The 16,563-nt window shown below is 39.3% G+C and overlaps 2 protein-coding genes across 3 annotated transcripts in view; both read right to left on the bottom strand.

The window, feature by feature from the left end:
- LOC145276868 (sorting and assembly machinery component 50 homolog) overlaps nucleotides 1–16,563 on the bottom strand; it is a 394,045-nt gene that overhangs the window by 367,447 nt on the left and 10,035 nt on the right. The gene's annotated exons all lie outside the window — the stretch shown is intronic.
- Nucleotides 10,822–14,793, bottom strand: LOC145276597 (uncharacterized). Its single transcript, XM_080127793.1, has one exon. The coding sequence runs from the start codon at nucleotides 14,791–14,793 to the stop codon at nucleotides 10,822–10,824; it is 3,972 nt and encodes a 1,323-aa protein (XP_079983919.1).

Below are 16,563 nucleotides of genomic sequence, written 5' to 3'. Positions count from 1 at the left end.
GATTTAGAAGATTATTAATAAAGAAGAGAATTGGGCTAGGATGGATCCTTGAGGCATGCCAGCATTGATACTTTGAGCTTTGGACTTTTGCCCATTAAAGACTACTTGTATAAACTTATCGGAGAGAAAGGATTTGATGGTTAAGAACATATTTCAAGATATTCCATAGTTGGAAATCTTGTAAAGTAGATCTTTATGCCAAACCCTATCAAATGCCTTTGATATGTCAAGAGTTATTGCTCTTGACAGGAGACACCCATTGATAGATTCACTGATCCAATGTGAAATTAAAGTCAGTACATCATACTGCTTGTTACTTAGTAGGTTGTTTTTGCTCTTCAATTTTTCATTTTTTTTTTAAGATTATATTAGAAAAAATTCTTATGTTAATGTTTACACATTCATCTGCACAAGAGAAACAGAATATAGCATTTAAAAATTTTTTGTTGTAACATAAAAGAAATATTTAAAAAATAATGATTAACATCTGTGATGCTTTATTTACATTAACAAAAGCAAAACTAAATTCATGTGGTTTTTTTTGCATACTTAAAAATATAATTTCAGAAAAGGTGGATTTTGCGTATACAAATAATACATTTTCACTAGGATTAAAAAATCATAATGGGTTCATTATATTCAGTGATCATTAATTAAATTTTCATTAAAATTAGTTGATTTCTTGAATTTTGGTGAAGAGTTCAAATGTTTTTACATTTTGGGGATTGGTCATTCATTTTTTACCAGTAAGAAATGTTGCAAAAATCAGTTTTGTTGTGAGGTTCATTCTTTAAACTGCAGCTACTTATTAAATGTTTATGTTTAGCAAAAACAAAGTGGTACTCTTGCAGAATTATACCCAGATTTTCGGGAATTCCCGTCAAGCATGGATTGGGCGTGACTGGCAATCACCAGATTAAGCCGAGAGTTGTAACAAAACAAACAGACCAAAAAAAACAAAACAAATACAATAAATCAAAAATAGCATAAACTTACCGTAAAGTGACTGAATATAATTTTTTTTTTATTTCTGTTTTAAGATTTTTTTTTTTCAAATTATTATCAAAAGTTTTTTTTCTTCTAAGAAAAGATGAATGTTTTACTTTTTTAACCATAAATTGTTAGGTGTAAGTACAATTTTTTTTTCAAGACTTTTTCAGTAAATTTTTTTTTGAGGTCAGCAGAATATTTAAAAAAAAATTTTTTTAGAAAATATGTAAAATTTGTTTACGAAAATCGTAATTTGTTAGTTGAAAGTACAGGAAAAAGAATTTGTTTTTCCAAAAAAAATTTTTTTTTTTTTACAGCTGTTCATTACTGGTGGAAAAAATTTCTAGAGATGAGGATATTTCCTTAGAAATCTTTACTTTGACTGCTGAGTGATTATTGACGGCAAAGAGGGAGGAGATGGGGTAGAGGAAATGGAAGGAAGCTTGCCAAGCAGGTAGCTTTTGGAAATGTGGTTAATGATAGACAAAAAGATCATTTTCAAATTTTTGTCTCCACATAAATTCACATAGATATGTATGTAGAAGCTCCCGGTTGATCCTACATTCTTGCTTGTTTCGCTGTTTTGCTTCCTTTCATATCCTTTTGTTGTAGTTCGTTGTTGCTTTCGTCGCAGGGTCTACAAAATGCAAACTATAATTCACTGTCAGGTGCTGGAATCCTTCTCCAACTTTTTTATAGGCCTTCCAAAAATCGGATAGGATTGTAGTCACCGGCAGAATATATTTGTATATATATTGGAAGGAGGGTTTTGGCGTTTTGGTTTGGTACGGTCACCAAGAAACCCTCCTTGTTGGTGGTATCATAGCCGCCGAAGACCCAGAGCGGTTCGAGAATTCTCCCAATATTATTTTTTTCCTTTGGTTAAAGAGAGACTAGTCTATTTCAATTATGTGCCCTGGGTCTCCAATCTTGCAAATTTCTCTGAGAAAGTTCTTCCAGTCTGTATAAGTGTGCTCTGAAACAATACCGTATTCCCTTTGTATGTTTTTGCAAGGTAGCCATTTCAAATGCCCACAAATAAATGATTTTTTATCATTGTGGGAATCCACAAAAAACGATTGTGTGTGCAAGGAAATCCATTGTCTGCACTGTGCATTTGTGCATCTCCAGGAGAAACCATCCTTAACACACAACCTTCGTTTCAGTAAGCACCTGTGTTTATAATTCTTGCACCTCATTTGTATTCATAGAAGTTACTTCTGAAAATATAACATTGTCTGCTCTGGTGTTTTCATTTCTTTTTCTAAAATGCATAAATTAATTCCCGTGCCAGCAGTTATCTTTTAGGCGAGTTTGAAACTAAATTTGTTTTCTTTTTTTTTTTGCATTCAATTTTTTCCAATTCGAAAGTCGTCTGCATCTATTTCAACTGTGCTTTTTCATTGGCCCAGCCATTAAATTAAAAAAAATAAACAGAAAAATACTTCCCTAATATCACCCCAAAATTTTTTAAAAATTAAAAAATGTCGATTTAGCTTTTCCATATTTTGAACTCGGCTTAAAACGATGATTGCCGGTTGTGCCCGATCCGTGCTTGACAGGAATTCCTGAGAATCCGGGTCAAATTCTGCAAGAGTACAAACAAAGTTGCAAAAAAAAAAACAATTATTAAGTTTCACATTTATAAACTTGTAGAACAGGAACAATCAAGAAAATGTTGATCCCAGCAAAAATCATTTCTACTAGAATTTACTGAATTTCAATAAACAAAATTCTTTGGCAAAGTCACTAAATTATGGCATTATTGCATTAAAACTGCTTTTTTGTTGTTGTTAAATATTATTACATGAGGAATTATTTGAAGTTAAAATCTATTGAGAAATACGCATTAACACTTTAAATATGTAAACATTAGGTAAAGAATAACAAGTTATGTAATGTGGTCATGTCATTTAGATTTATGGCTTGTTGATGTAAAAAGCGAAATGCAGTGATCCAAAACGGAACTTTATTATTCTAGAAAATTCTCAGGAAGCTGTAGGAAAAATTGTGGAAACCAAGAAAATGGCTTAATGTTAAAGTGTCTGCGCATGTATGCGTCATGTAGAATCAGTTGTCGGCAGGGAGGGAAGATGGCGGCACCCACAACTTTTATAACTAAGCGCTCTTGTGTTACATGATAAGGGATGTCCCCTTTTCATGTAAGTATAAAAATAGAGAGATTAGTTAAAATGAAAATAAGAGAAAGCAGAAATCGAACCCTGGACATAAGTTTTAAAGAACAATAGGTTTAAATGGAATGTCCAGTAAATTGTTAATTCGGATGAAATAAATAATAAATAAACTATTCAATTGTTAAAAGAATGTGGATAATAAAATATTGGTTAAATAAATTAGATATGTAGGTTGAATTCCTTTGTGAAAATAAAGAAAAAATAGGTTATTGAAAAATCAGAATGTTCAGGAAACGTGCAAGTCCACGCATGTTGATGGCACGTGAATTTTAGTCACGTTGGCCGGACATGCATGGATTTCTCAATATAGGAAGTGAGCATTAGTTAGAGAGACAGTCAGTGAGAAACTCAGAGAGGGTCTGGGAATTCAAACGTCTGGGAAGCGAGACGATCACTTTGAAACTAAAATGTGAAGCTTTGAATTCTTGATGATGAAAACCACGGCCGGTCGTGAAGAAATAAACCCATTATGTGTTTTGAAAACGTCGTCTTGTGTTTGTGATTCTTACAAAAAGGTAAAGTGAAAATTGTATTATATGTCTATATGTTTGTGTTATAAAATGTCATTACATACACGTCTCGACATCTCATGTCTACACAATGTCTGAACAGTGAACACTATCTCATCATTCAAAGAGCTTTACATAGCAACACATCTATTAACCTAAGGAATGAACATTTAATATATACAAATCGTAATAACATGAACAATCTCTCATAACATGAACAATCTCTCCAAGTCTCTTACAACAACATCTCTTTATCTCTAAGACTCTCTTTTAATGAAACCCCTATATGTAACGCTTGTAAAGTGATGCAAAATCTCACTGCTGCTGTGCAAAATCTTGCTGCTCAACTGCATAAAAGGAAGTCATGGGGAGAATGCAGACAGACGGTTACGAGAATCCTTGGAAATGGTTGTACGACAATCCTTGGCAACAGCTATTGCATGTTACTAGGTCACTTTGCTGTCTTACCTTTTTTCATTACTTTTTTTGTGTTACAAGTGATTTCAGTGTTATGGACACATTCAACCTAAAGTTGAATTCAACGGCTTCCCCACTGGCCTGTCTGTCATCAAATGGTTTGAAAAGGCTAAACGCATTTGTAGGCTGTCCAAAATAAAAGAACGGGGATGACATGGACCTGGAAAAAATTAAGCAGGTACTTTGGTACATTACTACTTTGATATAGAACTCTTGATTGTTTGGAAATGATTTACTGAATGATGGCTTGAACCGGGCAAAACTGTGAATATTTACCTGGCTAATTTGACGAGGCTAGCTATACTATTTGGTGGAGTGACTGACCGCATACTAGGATGCACTTTTTTGGCGGGCCTTTCAGATGACATTAGTCAGCTATTCAAGGCTTAATGAGCTTGGACTGGACAAATTACTAGCCAGAGCCCGAAATATTTTGAAAGACTCAAGAGCAGTCGTGGCACCTGACACACAAACAGAGGGCCCAAGGTACTACTGATGTGGTGGACTCAACTATTTTTCCAGGAACTGCCGAAGCCAGAGCAATACAGGGGACACAAATAACCGAAGAGTATGAGGATAAATATTTTGTTATCATTGCAAAAAGCTAGGCCACATAGCACAGAATTGTTTGGGAAGTAAGTATGGGGACAAGGTACCATTGCTACCCTTGCCCCAGGTCAGTCAATAGATGCGGCATTACCTATAGTTGATGTGGAAGTCGATGGCGTACATTGCTGGGCACTCATTGACACCAGGTGTTCCCAGTCAATAGTTTGTGCAAATCAATGTCAGATGTGAAAAAGTCAACAAATAAGAATTCAGACGATTGATAGAGTGTCAGCCTCGCTGTGAGGTCGGAATCATGTCAATCCTCATGGATGGGAAGGGTTTCAGGCTAAAGTCAAGCCCTTGGTTACTACATGCTGCTTGAAATCGACGTAATTTGAGCTTTGGGAGGCGTTACAGTCTTGCCGACCAGAGACGTGACAGAAGGAGGGTGTGTGCAGCCCTGTGCATTAATAACCCGACTTAAAGGTCTCCTTCTATTCTGATGAGAAAGTCTGAACCACCAAGTGGAAATGGGTCCAAAAGGACTTGCTAATTCAACTCCACAAGGTTGCAGAGTACAAGGTGCCTAATAATGTCAGAGAAGAGTACGAGAAAGAGCTGTAACTTTGGATCACAAATGGCTAGTTGATTTCATATCTCCAGAAACAGTTATATCTCATAGGATTAGCGAATCTCTCGACAGAAGCAACCTTTCTAGGGCAATTGCTCTTGACATATCAAAGGCCTTTGATAGGGTATGGCATAAAGGTTTACTTCACAAGATCTCCAGCTATGGTATAGCTGGAAATGTCTTCTCAATTATTAAATCATTTCTCTCTGATAGGTTCATAAGAGTAGTAGTTGATGGGCAAAAATCAGAAGCTCACAGTATACATGCTGGAGTCCCTCAGGGGTCCATCCTTGGCCCAACTCTTTTCCTGATCTACATTAATGATCTTCCAAATCACATCCTTACATCATTCGTAGACATTTTTGCTGACGACACGACACTAACATCTACAGTAGCACATCTAAGACAGTAAACGACCAAGTTCTCTCCGATTCTCTCTCCTCTGATCTTGATCACGTTGTACAATGGTGAAAGGAGTGGCTGGTTACTTTTAATGCATCTAAAACCAAGCTTCTATCTTTACATCATCAACGTTCTGATCCCCATCTGGCATCAATTAAAATGAATGGCTCTCGTCTTGGGGAGGCCTCAAGTTTTGACAGGCTTCTGGGCTTGAGGTCAACTTTACTCCTGATCTTAAATGGAATACGTACATCAAATCTGTTGCCAAGGCCGCTGGAAAAATGGTCGGATCCTTCTATCGATCCAGTAGATATCTCACTGCTGATGCAATTCTCTATCTATATAAGAGCCGGATACGTCCAAGGATGGAGTACTGTTGCCACATATTGGCAGGAGCTGCTAGAAAAGACTTGTCCTGCCTTGATAGGGTTCAAAATAAACTTTGTGGCCTGGTGGGAGATGTCCTTTTCTCTTCGCTGCAACCTCTATCTCACAGAAGAGATGTTGCGAGTTTGTCTCTGCTTTATCGTTATTTTCATGGAAAGTGTTCGACTGAGCTTCAATCTATGGTCCCTCCTCGCCAAACTTTCACAAGAAACACTAGACTAGCTGAAAACATTATCAATAATTTTCCCCACTCTTTATCTGTGCCTAAACCTAAACATAGATTCCATGATCAAAGCTTCTTTCTTAGAACTGCACGCCTGTGGAATTGTCTTCCGTTTTCCTGCTTTCCAGCTTTCTATAATATGGTTGTCTTCAAGTCCAACGTGAACAAATTTCTGATGAGCCGTTCCACTTAAGTTAACAAATTTACCGAACTTCCATTACTATCGATTACTATATTGTCCTTTTGACTCTCTACACTCTTTAACCCTTATCCTTGAGTGGCCTATCGGTCTTGATAAGTGGTGACGCTTATGTAAAAAAAAAAAAAAAAAAAAAAAAAAAAAGAGACTGGGGCTGCTTTAATAAAGATCCTGCAGGAACAAAAGCAGAAGGTACATCCAGTGTTGGACTACTGTGAATGGCTTCGTGGATGTGTTCACTGCTAATGCGGAAGTATGGTAAGACAATGGCAGCAGCAAGGAGTTGATGTATCATTTCTGGATTTACGGAAGGCATATCTTCAGATCCACATCAACGAGGCACTTTGGCCATTTCAAACTCCTTTTCAAGGGCCAGCGGCTAGCATTTAGGCTCAACATAGCACCTTATGAAATCTGTTATAGACGCCATCATATTGCAAGACCATGCATATGTCGATGACATTTTCATCAACGAAAGTGTGGTCTCTGTATTGTGTGTGCATCAGCATTTTTCGGTTTTAGTTTGGTCAGCAAGGATCCAGTGTCACTAAAAGATAGAGCAACAGTTCTTGGCTTGCAGGTTTGAGAAGAATGATGGAAATGAGGAAATCAGATTGCTGATGTTCTCAACGAGTTGACCTGTCAGCGCATGTTTTCCCTGTGTGACAAACTTGTTAGTCACTTTCCTGTATGTGGATAGCTTAGGGCGGCAGTCACGTTCGTAAAGTGCCTGGTGACTACAGCAACCAGAGGATGGGACGACTAGCTCGAAAACCCCTTTTTCTGCCATATATAAACGGAGATACTGAGCAGGATACAAGAGCAAGACCCTGTCGGAGGAGACTGGTGCATAGGCAGTAGCTAGATTATAGTCTGGGTAGATGCGAATTCTGTAGCTACGGTAATAGCATTGGAGGCAAGCAGTAACTGTCATCGAAGATGCATGCTGGCTGCATCTGACCAACGATGCCAAGCATATAAATTTAGCCGAGCTCGACACGACACTCAGGAGGGGGTCAACTCCAGAGGAAAATGATTACATTACACTTGGTTACTGATTCGGCATGTGTACACCAGTGAATTTCCAACACCCTGACTGGGAAGGCACGGGTGAATACAAAGACTGCTGGCGACATGCTGGTTAGGTGATGGTTGAGAACACTCCAATCATACTGACAGTATGAATTGAACATGGATGTAACACTTGTATAGTCAGAACCGTGCAGATCGCCTCACCAGAGTACCATGCAGATAGCTAGATTTGCTAAAGGAAGGAGAGCCGGTGCACAGCTGTGGGAGGACGCCTAAACCAAGATGCCAATGTCCATTGTCAAAGCAGACACCCGGGTGTGAAGCAGACTTTGTACTTCACCAGATTAATTGACCCGCTAGTGTCCAAAGAGAATGTGAAATCTGTTGTAAAAGTTTGCGAAACAGTTGATCAATCTAGCACCTGTTAGATGGACAAAGGGGGAAACTGAGCACAAAAGATGACGATAACGATGGAGATATCTCATCACAACGGTGAGAAGTTTTTTACACTTATCGTCATCTATCTAGGTTTGCAGTATGGCGGCCGCTGCGTTATCAAGATGTGACCACCGTCATCTGACAGAGAGTGTCTTCCTAGAGCGAAGCCCACCAATGGAGAAACTAACTGACAATGGTGCTGCGTTTACTAGTGAGGAGTTCTAGAATTTGTGGCTAGTTGGGATGTACATCTGTGATTTTGATGAGTCTACTTGCCAAGTGGGAAGGGGATCATCGAATGAAACTACAGAACCGTTAAGACCATCGCAGCCAGGAAGGACTGTAGAGTGTCTAAAGCGGTTTACCGGTACAACATCACCCCATCACTGTAATGGGCCTTTAAATTAACATACTCCTGGATGTCAGTGACATTGAATGCAGCGGCCAGAATACAAGAGAGATGACAACATTGAGCATGATGCATCTGAAGGAACCTCTTACAGGAGACACACTTCATTTCATCTGTGGATTGTCAGGTGCTGTCTAGAGATTATGATGTCTTTTTAGCATATGGGAATCTGTGAGGGGAAGGATGTCTTCCTGCTGGTGAAATGCACTTTGTCCGCAATGATAAATGTTCTGCATAGAAACAATGCGGACAAGCTGTTTTGGCCGATATTACCATCAAAAACTGTGTTTCAGGTCATTATGGTTCATGTGCCTAGCACCGCTCAAGATAGGGTCTCCTTTCGTGATCTCAATGCTTTCGGCGCGGGTCTGAAGCGTATAGTGCTAATAGGGGATTGGAACGCCATCTTTGACCCCAGTATAGACAGTATAAAGGAGGAGCTAGAGGGTTGGAGAGGTGCTAGAGGGTAGGAGGGTTTCTTAGAATGTCCCACTTTCCACTGGTTGGTCAAACAAACCATAAACTAATTATGGCCCCTTTGAATTTAAGGAATAGGCCCAAACTAGGCAGGTACTGGAAGTTGAATACCGCTTTCCTGGAGATACAAGACTTCTGGGTAAAACTAGCTAGGCTCATCCAAGTGGGGACGGTTACCAGGAGTATATGGTGGGTTAACCTAAAAACTAAGATTAGGAACTTCTCAGTTATGTATGCCCAGTGTCTCACTCTAGATAAGGCTGAGACAAAGAAGCAGCTAGAAAGAAAAGTTAGCCAGGGAAGTGAGTGATGGGGATACTGTAGGTTAAGAACTAGCTAAGCAGGACCTTTGACACAAGGCTAGTGAGTGTTATGAAGGCCAAGTAGTTAGGGCTAGGCTTAGAAAAGTAGCCAATGAAGATGTGAACTCTGACGTGGACGCGTGACTCAGATAAGTACATCACAAGCAGCAAGGACTTGGATGGACATACAGAGATCGACTCGGGAGATCTGTGACAGATTTCGGGCATATTTCAAAAAGCGATTCACGCAACAGCCCGATCTCCCTATCCATGCATTTGGCAACTACTTGGCCGACTCTTCCCAGCTAGAGTGGCTAGTTGTGAAGGCAGGGTAACAGAGCGAGAGGTCCTGAAGCAGGTTGGTTGCAACAAGTTGCCGGGGCTTGATGGTCTGCCCTACGAAGAAACTATTCTATATTATGGTTCCTTGGCCTTTTTACAAAGATCAAAATGTAGTATGCCGTATTTGAGGCTGTCACCCATATTGATACTGATTCTGACGGATGTGTTCAAACATTGGTTTGACGAGGGTTCCACTCCGAGTAAAGTCACCAAGAAAGTGATAACATTGCTGAGGAAAACAGACAGCATTGCAGGGAAGAGCTAGATGCTTAACACAAAGCTAAAGATTTTGGCCAAGGTCCTATCGAATCAGCTGCAGGTTGTTATTAGTGACTTGATCAAACCAGAGAAAAACTGTAAAGGGAAGTTTGATTCAAGACAACTTGCACCTGATCGGTACGATCTTAGAGACAGGGATACATGGAAGCCGCGTTGATCAGTTTGGATCAGTCCAAAGCTTTCATATGGCGATTGCCAGGAGCTGGTGTCTTGTTGAAGTAGGAAGTGGGAAATACAGAAATAAAGATTGCTGAACTCACACAAGAATTGGAGAAAATTATGTATATTAAATTGAAAATATTACAAAGAAAAGGTTCTTGCAAAACTAATTGTGTTTGCGGCTTTAGAAGTCCAATAAAAAGTTCTTTATCGTCCAAAAGTCTTCGACGGCTCCCTGAAAAAGTTCAATCAAAATTCGGCGGCAAATTTAGGAGAGATTTTCCATAGTTGTCTATAGGCCGACGATTGATTCAAAAAGAGGGCGAATCTGTTTTTCCAGAATTCTGCTTATATTAAATGTTTGTTGATTGGCCAAAGAGCTTCATCCTAGCCAATCAAAATAGGGCTTTCAGAAAGGAGAAGTGGTCGATATAATTAGTTTGAACAAAGGGAGGTAACTACTTTTTTTTTATACTCTCCCAACAACAACAAATAATGCGACGATTGAAATCGTTGCATGCTATATAAAGGCAATCAGTTACAATATTTGTGATTGCTACGTAAAGTGTTTAAATTAAATTGTACAGAATATTCTGTTTAATAGAAATATTTAACAGGTAGAATATACCTTAACGTGTTAGGCATTATTATGGCCCATTTACAATGCAAATTTTCTTCTTTTTTTTTAATAATAAATGTAATGTATAAATTAAATTGTACAGAATATTCTGTTTAATAGAAATATTTAACAGGTAGAATATACCTTAATGTGTTGGGCATTATTATGGCCCATTTACAATGGAAAATTCTTTTCTTTTTTTTTAATAATAAATGTATTCAGGATTAGATGTGGATTTCTTGATCCTTTTAGGCCTGTAATTGGCCATTTCTTCTGAAGGTTCCGATGGGTCCCTACATTCTTCTATAGGGTGGGATGCAAATTCATCAGATTCCTCATCTGCTGGGGTGTCAGGAAAGTGGTTATGAGTGAGTGATAACTCCAACGGATATAAATGTTTGAGGCTATGTGTTTCCACTGCACCATCACCTCTTTTTATTCGAGCAGAACGAACCTTGCCATCGTTGCCACTAAATAGCTCAATAACTCTGCCCAGCTTCCAGAAGGGCCTGGACTTGGCCGGATTCTTGACGAGTATTACGTCGTTGATATTTATTTTATTATGAAATTCGATTTCGTGTAAATCCTTGCAACTCTCCCTCAGACTTAGCAAATATTCATCGTGCCACATCTCTTTGAATTTAGATATTAATTCCTCTCTGCTTTCCAAGGTACTCACAAGGAGAGACCTAGTTATTGGTTCTGTCTCAACCAAACTGGGTGTGTCAGATTGGAAGGAGAGCTCACAGTTTATATTTGGATGAGTGAAGCAGTTGGGTGTTAAGGGAAGCAGATCAATATCGGTAGAACATCTGTAGGTCAGAGGTCGAGAGTTCACGGCTCTTTTGATGTCTGATAGAAGGGTTAGAAGGTTAAAATAACTGATTTTAGATCGGCCAAGTGTTTTGAATAGGCATGACTTTATCACTCTGATCATTCTTTCCCAAGTACTTCCAACCCAAGGGGAGTATAAGGGTATTTTTATGTGTTTAATGCCAGCGCTTGAATATGAGTTACAGAACTCATTACTGTTTATGTGATGTTTAATTACATCACCACCTAAGGCTGTATTAAAGGAACGTGCATTGTCACTGTATATGTGACTGGGAACTCCATAGGTATTTGAAAACCAAATCAAGGCTTGAATGAAGGCTTGTGTGCTCATATCAGGTACAAGTTCAATGTGAACAGCCCTCACGTTCATACATGTGAAAATTAATAAATACATTTTATGAGACTTTCCATCTCTTTGTACCCAGATGTGACCTGTGTAGTCTATGCCTGTGTGTTGGAAAGGATTGATTAATTTAACACGGTGTTTTGGCAAATTTGTCAATTTGGGGTATTTGAAGGCTAGGCTGTTGAATTTCCTACAGGTATTGCAGTTAGAAATCACAGTCTTCACAGACTGTCTTGCCTGTGAGACCCAGTATCCGGATAACCGCAATTTGGTCACTGTCGTACCAATACTCAAATGCCTGCATCGATTATGGCTATCCATAATCAGTAATTTTGTAAGAGAGTGATGTTTTGCAAGCAATATTGGATAGATTAAATTGTAGTCATATCTTGTCGAATTGGCAATTCTACCATCCACTCTCAAAATCCCATCAGAATCGATGAAAACATTAAGATTCTTCACCAGCACTGGGATTTCCCTGTCAAGAGGAATCTTCAAATAAGCAATTTCCTTTTCAAACGATTGCAATTGCATCATCTTTATCAGGTAATTCGTGGCTGTCTGTTTTGGATCTGAATGTTCCTTCACTTTTCTGCATCGATGCACAAACTTGAATACGAAAGCAGTTGATCGACACAACTTGTTGAAGTCCGAGAACCTGTCAAATGGAATCAGTGGTTCCCTAACAGCTTCACTCAATGTATTATGGAAAACACTTTCCACATGACACTTATTTTCCGGGCTCAGACAGCTCAAAGTACTCGTAGGCCACTTCTCAGGTTGCTCAACAAGCCACGCAGGTCCGCATGTCCAGTAGTCCAATCCCTGTTTAAACTTTTCCAGAGTGATACCACGAGAAAGAAGGTCAGCCGGGTTGTCGGCAGAAGGAACATATTTGTAATGAATGCCCAACCCAAATTCCTCACTCAACTTCTCCTTCATTTCTCGAATATCTTTAATTCTGTTTCTGGTATACAGACTCTTTGCCTTTATATTCTCGGTGAGCAACCATGACAAAACAACTTGCGCATCCACAGAAACAAAAACGTCCTCTATGTTGACACCAGAGAAGGATCTCAGTATCATAGTTAAAGCCTTGAATGCAATATATACTGCAAGCAACTCCATCATAGGTAATGTCTTTGTCCTCATCGGGGCCACTTTAACCTTGGAAAATATTATGTGAGACTTCCCATTTTGCACGCCATATATGACAAATCCATATGCCTGTGGTGACGCATCACAGAACAAATATAATTTCAGTTGGCTACCAGTGTCTATAGCATGTCTTGTAAAAAATAGATCACCTAGACCAGAAAGGTCCTCGGCCAAATTCGACCAGGTAGTCATTATGTCAGTAGGAACCTTTTCATCCCAACCCAACTTGAGCAACCACAATCTTCGGAGAAGTATTTTTGCCCTAATTGTAACCGGGGCACATAGTGACAGTGGGTCAAATATTTTTGCTGTCTGGGCCAAAATATCCCTTTTTGAGAGTATGTTCCTCTGAACCATAGTGTTAACAATGCTAATAGTATCCAATTCAGGGTGATATTTATATCCCAAGACCTTTTCGTACTCGCAACCCTGCTGCACGATTCTGTCATCCTCCGTTATAATGTCTCGAAGAGGCTCATAGTTGGAGTTACACGATCTCAACTGGAAATTTCCCGTGTGCAGACGAGGCACGGCACTCTTATAGAGACTGATTATTTCCTCAGAAGAATTGCTGGTCATACATAAATTGTCGACATAAAATCGATTTTTCAGCATCTCAGTACATGCATCATTCGGAAAACGGCTGACATGGTGTTTGAGAACGTAATTTAAAATGAATGGGCTGGCATTAAAGCCAAATATCAATGTACAATATCGGAAGCAAAGCAAATTGTCTCCATCTTTTACGAAAAAACAAAATCTGTTTTTGTCCTCAACCGACCGGAGTTTGATCATAAGAAATGCCTTTCTTATGTCTCCCAATAATACATATTTGTTAGTAAGAAATAAGAGCAACAGTTCAAGCATGTTATTCATCGTGTTCACACTCGGATAAGATGCTTCATTGTGGGAGTAACCACCCCCGGTCTTCAACGAACAGTTAAAAACAGGCCTGATTTTAGTGGTTACCTGTTGATCCGACTTAAAGACCGGTCGATGGGGTATCCAAATGTATTTGCAGAAATCTTGTGGGGCGACTTCAATTCTCTCGATAATCCCTTTGCTCTCTTGCTGAAGAAAGATATCAGTATAGGTCTTATCCAAGTCCCTTTTCTCCAATGAAAGCATTGTTCTGTCAAGCACTTTAAGAGCGACTTGATAGTTAGAGGGAACGGAATCGATTTTGTCTTTATGCCAAGGTAGATCCACGAAATAAGAATTGTCCCTGAATTCGATAGACTTCCTGAAGTTTTCAATCCTATTTCTGTCATAATCACCAATTAGTTCTTCGTCATGGGAAGCAGCAGCTGAGTCCACAGCAAACATTTTTTCCAAATTCCGTTCCACGTTGGAATTCTCAAATACATCTGGAAACGGATCCGGGTAGGAAGACTTGGGTTCCAATATGGAATTCAACTGTCGTTCAGGGCAATGGGCATATTTGGATATTGTAGTATGATAATTGACAATTGTTTTGGAAATTCCACATCTCACAGGACTGACTTGATGAGGATACAAAAAGTGTTGTACATTACCAAATGGGGCAATCCCTTGAGGCAAATCCCAGGCCTGTCCATTCATACATTTAATGATTCTGGAACCCTCCATGAACTGAAATATGTCAACTCCCAGGATACCCTGAATTGTTATGGAATCACTCTGTTTTTCATTTGAAAATGCCAATCTGTGTTTCAACTCATTCAGGTATGACTTCACTTGGCCAAAGCTGGCGAACTCAAACTGCATACTGAATCCATCATCGATTAAAACAGGAATAGGGAGTTGTTTCCCCTTTCCCACGGTAACGTTCAAGACAACCTGTTCAAATTGCTTCATAGTCACACCCGCATAGGTCTTTGATAATCGGTTGGATCAGAATTTCCATCAGGATACTTCAGCTCCTTTAATATTTTCTTAGAAAAATATGAACGCTGACTCCCTGTGTCCAATAGGCAGTTAATAGTAGCTTTCTCAGATCCATAATTTAAAGAAATAGCTACAACAGGCAATATGATTTCGTTTTCATAAACGTGAGAGAATAGAGAAACCACTCTCTTAGTGTTGCACAGGGGTGCAATATGCGCCTTTGAAAGGCATAAGCTGCACGTGAGGGGTGATTTGCTCTGGAGTCCAGGACAATTCTCACTTTTATGTTTTAAGCTGGAACATCCTGTACACAGTTTCAGCTGCTTGCACCTCTCAACTCTGGCTTCATAAGATGCAAACTTGGTGCATTTTAGCATAGTGTGGCCACGTGATGTGCAAAGTTTGCAATATGCCCCAGAAGAGCTTGTAGTGAAATTCTGTAGAGCAGCATCACCATTCTTTTTTTCATAGGTCTTGACCTGCCCTTTATCATTCTTCGAGGGGTTTTCCGTAACCCGAAAAAGTTTTTTATTTCGAGACAGAGCACGAACTGCCTCATTGTAATTTTCAAAAATTTGTGTTAGAGACGGGTAACTCGTGCCCACTCTGTGGTTAATTTCCCTTCTCAAGGCAACTGGCAACTTTTCGTATATAATATGGCTGACCAGCAAAAATCCGGGGGAGTTCTCCTCAAAAAAATCTATCAGATATGAAGTCCTCAATTCGGATAAATCCGCTCTCACCTCAGCAAGGTATCGCTTCACAGCCACAAATTCAGGGTCATATTGAGAAGTAGAAATGATCTGCTTAAAGATCTCACTTATTATAAAGGGGACATCCAGGAATTCCTTGGTCAACAAATCCACCGCTACATCGTAATTACCATCCTCCAAGGTCAGATGGGAAACCAATTGCAAGGCATAGTCACTCAAATACCCTTTCAATAAGGCTAATTTTGCCCTGCCGGAATCAATAGACTCAGTACAGTTTTTGAATTGAGCAATAAAATTTTTATATTCAAATTTGGAAGGATTGATTCCACTAAAGGTGGCACACTGCAACTTGGGGACAGAAAGCAAAGGTACAGAGGTAGGTTCATTTTTCCGTGATGTGGTGGGGTTTTCAATAGAGTTTTCAATGTCGGCAAGGCGATCATTAATATTAGCTCGAAAGCCAATTTCCCTCCTTTGCTCCTCAACAAATCCACACTCCCTTAAATCAAGTTCTGCTTTTATACACAGCCCTTTAATTTTATCATTTAAGGAGCGGACCTCAATCTGCAACTCCTTAATTATAGCTTCTTCCTCCTGGAAGGTTTTTTTTCTCAAACCTTCGCGTTCTTCCAACATGTCCGTGTTAAGGGAAATATCTTCCTTTAACACGTTTCTGGAGTCCATGAGCGCCCTAACACCCTTCAAGGTCCGGAAATCATCCATTTTACAGTTGTTTTGTTTTGGGAAAGGATGATGGTTTTAAGTTGTTTTTTTTTTTAAACAAGTTAAATTTTGTGGGAGTATTGTTGATAATGTCTGTGGATAGGCCGAGAAGTGTTATGGCCCTTGGACGGAACAGCATAAATGGAGTTATGGCCCTTGGACGGAAGTTTGCATAAGTGGAGTTATCGCCCTTATATAAGGAGGCCATGTTTATTTACATTCGTATGTACAATGCCACGCTCTTGAACGAATGATGCCTGCTTTACGCGAACTTCAGTCGGTAGAAAGTTTCAAACTTTTAATA

Source organism: Euprymna scolopes, chromosome 5 (genome assembly GCF_053919585.1).
Source record: "Euprymna scolopes isolate OS-2025 chromosome 5, ASM5391958v1, whole genome shotgun sequence".
Classification (NCBI taxonomy): domain Eukaryota; kingdom Metazoa; phylum Mollusca; class Cephalopoda; order Sepiida; family Sepiolidae; genus Euprymna; species Euprymna scolopes.
The sequence above is the reverse complement of the archived record's forward strand: the minus strand, read 5'-3'. Positions and strand labels throughout refer to the sequence as shown.